This window comes from Habropoda laboriosa, unplaced genomic scaffold (assembly GCF_001263275.1).
Source record: "Habropoda laboriosa isolate 0110345459 unplaced genomic scaffold, ASM126327v1 scaffold786, whole genome shotgun sequence".
Lineage (NCBI taxonomy): Eukaryota > Metazoa > Arthropoda > Insecta > Hymenoptera > Apidae > Habropoda > Habropoda laboriosa.
In genome coordinates this window covers 110,646-115,641 of record NW_017100969.1, presented here as the reverse complement: position 1 = coordinate 115,641, position 4,996 = coordinate 110,646, and the positions used below count along the sequence as shown (strand labels likewise).

Sequence of the window (4,996 nt, the reverse complement as noted above, 5' to 3'; positions counted from 1 at the left end):
AACGCCAAATAAACACGTCGATTGTATTTTCAGTTACTAACAAGTGCTTATTAGTTCTGTTCGCCATACAGACAGTAATCGTTGACTTCGTCAAATTTTATCTTAAATTCAAATAATTTTAAGAACTAATAAATAAATCAGTATAAAAAATTGAATAAATACATATCATTCACGGTATAGACTTGTACCGTTTTTTAACTCTCCATTACACGTGTACTTAACGCATTGCAGCGTAACACGTCTGCGGAACCACACTCCGCTAAGTTTGACTGTTTCTTTCTCTATTTATTTTTCTTCTCTGTTTAATGTTTTCTTTTATTTTGTAGTAACAAATTTAATTTACTACTTTATTTATCATTTAATGTTTTTAAGCATATATTGAAGCTACAGCAGGTCCTGACGCCAGATACTGTTTTTCTAATTTGTACGGACAAAACAATCTTGCGGATTCACAGTCTGCGACACGTATAATGGAAGGTTAAACTATAATTCATTTTCTGAACATAATTTTGTTTTTTATTCATTTAATTTTACCATCAAGAAAAAATATCAATGAATCACTTCATATACGAATGGAAATATACATAACGTTAATTTTGTTTTGTACACATATCTACAATTTCATTAAAACTACATCTGTCATTAGTTATAAAACAAATATTACTAATACACACTCGTCAGTCATATGTTGTAAAAAATATATCACACTTAATTTAACACGTTCTCTGCCAGACTGACTTTCGGTGACTTTCCGGTCACACCACGTGGGTTGTATTGCGCCCCACGTTGTCGAGACTAATAAATTTTATGACATGTCTTATAATATTTATAAGACTGCAAAAATCATTATTATCAAGAAAAAGGTATAATGTTTAATATGCACTACATAATAAAGCAAAAACTTTTATTTTAACAAATTATCGTCTTAGTTTAAGTAAAAGAAAGGAAAGTATCTAATTAAATTTAAATAAAACTTTTAGTTTCCAATATTGTTAATATTACTGTTCCTGCTATCCATTTTTTGTCCTTCAGCTAAAATATTTATGAGTATAAAAGCATATTGCAATGTAAAAAGAAACGAAAGGTAAAGTATTGAGAGTTGGTGACGAACTGGCAACCGGGTTGGTTGGTGTAATATGGTGGAATCAATTAATAAATATCTTTTATCCTAAAGATTTCCTTTGCGACAATAGGATGCATAACAGAATGACCAAGCCTTGACATATGAAGTTTGAAATAAAATAAAACCGAAAAACTGATTGCTGTGTACCGTGCTCTTCTTTTATGTATAAGACGTCACAGTCCTTTTTCAATCCAATGTTGATATTGAATGGAAAGGTGTAGAGAGTATATTTGATTATGAATCGAGAATATCGAATTGTTCTACGTGTGCTGTGTTTTATTGTGGTGCATGGTTTCGACTTGAGTTAGAATTTTGGATTGCTTTCTTTACAAATAGTGTGTCGTTTAAATACAATTTCCCAGAGTTAGAAAGTCACAAGAATGGCCAATCAAAGCTCGTTATTTGGTTTAGCGAAAAAAGGTTATTTTTCCTTGTCTATTGCAACTATGAGCCGGCGTCGCAGGTCAACGAATCGAGTTGGTAGTCGCGTCATAAGTTCATACCTTAGCGCCGACACTGATCGCTATACCCCGCGTGGGGCGTTAGCGACCCACGTGACAGGAAACGTGTTAATTACATTGTCAAATTTTTTAAAAAACATTTCTATCGTTATTTGTACTATTTTCTAAGAAATAAATATTAGATTGAAAATTCGCATTTTTGTACGTCAAATGAATTGTTAAAATTTTACACTAAGAGAGCTGCCAAAGCATCTAAAAATTTTGGTCTTTCCTCAATTTTCAGTCTTATTACTGAAACAAAGAACAAAGATTTCAAAACCAGACATTTAAAAATTAAAAAGGTAAGACAATCATAAAGAATTCTTACTTGTAGTGTCAAAGTAATCTGCTTCTGTGTAAGAATTTGTATTTTTGGCCACTTGTTCAAAGGCTCTTCCAAATAAACTATAATAAATAAATATTATAAAAATATTATAACAATAAAAATAAAGTTAATTTCAACTTATTCATAATTACCTTCTTGGTTGGTCTTCACATACCGGTGGTATACCAACCATAAGACACGTACCCTTTTCTGCATTATCTATTGAAGAAGCTACAAGTGGCCATTCTGGAGCACGTCTACTTTTTGAAGAATCTACATAAGCTTTTAGGGTAAACTGAGCTAACATCATTAACGGATATGGATGCGCGAATACGTGATTATCAGCACTTCCTTCTGGAATAATTATGTAAAGAAACGAACCAGCACTTCTGATTTGTTTCATTTGTAAAATGCCCTGTGCAGTTTTAAAAATACTACTAAACATAAGTTTTGCTTTTTCTATGCCACTTTCTAATATATCTTTCTTTGTACGTGATAAACAGTCCAATGCATCTAAAAAACAACATTGTGGTAACTTTTCCGTCGACTGAAAAATTAAAAAATTCAATATACTGAAATACCTGTAAAATTCAAAATACAACAAAAATTGAAGCATTAGTGACTTACAGAAGATTCCATTAAAGCAAGCATAGCATAAACTATATCTGACGCACAGTACTTAAACCTGTAACCATATTGAAGACTAAAACTTGTTCCAATCACAGTGTCTACTTTATATTTTCCTGCCAATTTTTCAACCATTTGTCTAAATTCTTGTCTAAGCGTCAGGTCCATTGCTGAAAATCGTTGCTTCGATTGTGCTAAAGGTAAACCCATTTCTGCTAATAATTCCTTCAAGCGTTGTTCTCCTCTAACTGACCAAAGTCGTAATGATACTGCAGTTGGTACAGAATGCCTCAGACTAGCTTCTACAGTCCAATGTCGATATAAAACAAGTAAAAGACTACGTTTCCATGTAAGAAAATGAAGTTGAAGTTTTATTACGCATAAATTTCATTAAGAAAAAATATTTTATTTCAAAGGATACTCTTTATCATAAGTAATTTTTACTGTACTTTGTTGCTGTTGCTCTTGCTTATCAACATCACCCCCTTGTTTATGAGTTAGTCTAGACACATGAGCTTGAAGAGAGCCTTCCTCCAGAACACTCAATCTTGACTCTACTTTACCTAGAATAGATTGTTCTGTAGAACCAACTATAGCCCACCAGACCATATCCAGATTATCTTTTGACATAGACCATGCCATTTCAAATATAAGCATTGCACTCTATAGAAGTAACAAGTATAATTAAATTTATAATATATAATGTATTTAATAATTTATTAAATTATTTTAATGATTCATACTGATTTGCCATAATAACTATACTGCATATAATTGAACAAAATAGTTGCTCTGTTTTCGGACCACTTTCTTCGTTCAGCTCTTTTAATGATATCTTCTTCATTTAATCTTCGTTTTTTTCTTTGAAATTCATCACTTGTTAATTCTTCATCTGTTTCATCTTCACCTGACTAGCAATTGAAAAATATATTTCTTTCAACTTGTTCATTTAATTATGTAGCCATAATAAATAGAAGTGAGAAATATAGTTATTTACTGAATCATCTCTGAAGACATCATTATAATCTGGAATTTCATCATCTTCATCAATTTTACCAAGTATGCGCACTTGATCTTCAGAATATATATTACATAAATCATAAGGCCTATGGCTATCAAGAATATAAAATATCACAGATTCTGTAGGTTGTAATAATTCTACTAAGTCTAATATACCACCACAATTTATAAAAATAACATTTTTTATCTAAAAAAAAAAGTAAATATTAATAGTGCAATTTGTTATAGAGAAACATGCGTAAATGTGTGTGTTTTTGTATTTTTATTACCTCTTCGCAATTATCTTCAAAGGCACGAACCATATCTTGAATTCCCTGGACTGGCACAAGTGTATATATCATGTTATCATTTTTGAAAAGTTGTTGTAAAATTCTACAGGCACAAATTGCATCAACATCAAAGTTAACCAATAATAAACATCTCTATAAAAAAAATCTATGTTAATGCTTCCAATTAAATTAAATAATTTGTATAATTTATTTATGGTTCCAGTAAATGTAATAATATTATCAATAATAAATGTAAAGTAACATATATGAAATAGTTTAATATGATGACTTATTTACCATGTTAGTCAATGAATATGAATGAACAATATTTCAAAAGTAAGTTAAATGAGTGATATATTTAAAGATACATGTGTAAATTTAAAAGAACTTGTTTAACCTAAATAAAAGCAAAACTAATAAAGTTTTAAAACACAAGACGATAAAAATATAACAAACTCACGTCATCTCTTATTAAACGGTAAAAACCTCTTTCTAAGTTTTCCACAAACATCATGCAGTGATTCTCGACATGGGAATATTTTTTATGTTTACTGTTCTTTTTCCCATCCGTTTCACTTATCCCCAGTTTACTCTGATAACTACATATGGACAACCCACAACAGTAGCTATTCGCAATATGAAATGCAAAAGTGCATCGTCAATAAAGTCAATATTTATATTTAAATGCAATGAATATTTATCATACAAACTTATAGTCAATCAATCCAACTAAGTAATTAATTCCACTAAAATTATTGTGTAAATCTTGAAAGCCGACAGCCAAATCATTCATGACCCATACTACATACTTATATACGAGCATCGAAATTAGTCTAGAACGCATACATATATATGAAACCTTTATTTCAATTCTTCTTTTATTATTCTTGTTATCACCATCATCATCATTAGCATTATTTTTATTGTTATTATAAAAGGAGTAAAGGTAGGAAATAAGAAAATATTTCACTAAATTTATTTATTGTCATACATTTCAAACCGAAAAACTTTTACATTCGTTTATAAGAATTTGTAAAAGAGCCGCTTTCTTCAAAACATCCTGACGTATTAAACAAATTTATTACCAATTCGGTTTTAAGAGTAAGACGATCGCGAAGTTATCATTAAATAG

The 4,996-nt window shown here is 30.1% G+C and overlaps 1 protein-coding gene across 1 annotated transcript; it reads right to left on the bottom strand.

Moving 5' to 3' along the window:
* Window positions 1-1,810: 1,810 nt before the first annotated feature.
* Window positions 1,811-4,375, bottom strand: LOC108577681 (cell division control protein 45 homolog). Its single transcript, XM_017940871.1, has 9 exons — window positions 4,325-4,375; window positions 3,865-4,017; window positions 3,573-3,782; window positions 3,319-3,486; window positions 2,997-3,238; window positions 2,576-2,912; window positions 2,101-2,495; window positions 1,952-2,028; window positions 1,811-1,875 (listed from the first exon to the last, which is right to left on the bottom strand). The coding sequence occupies exons 1-9, from the start codon at window positions 4,373-4,375 to the stop codon at window positions 1,811-1,813; spliced, it is 1,698 nt and encodes a 565-aa protein (XP_017796360.1).
* Between the last annotated feature and the right edge of the window lie 621 nt (window positions 4,376-4,996).

Excerpts from the sequence above, each read along its gene's own strand:
- LOC108577681 (XM_017940871.1), bottom strand. The coding sequence starts at position 4,375 with ATGTTTGTGGAAAACTTAGAAAGAGGTTTTTACCGTTTAATAAGAGAT. Across the intron at positions 3,487-3,572 it reads ATGTCTTCAGAGATGATTCA|TCAGGTGAAGATGAAACAGA; the intron begins GTAAATAACTAT and ends TTCAATTGCTAG. Across the intron at positions 2,496-2,575 it reads TTGCTTTAATGGAATCTTCT|TCGACGGAAAAGTTACCACA; the intron begins GTAAGTCACTAA and ends TTAATTTTTCAG.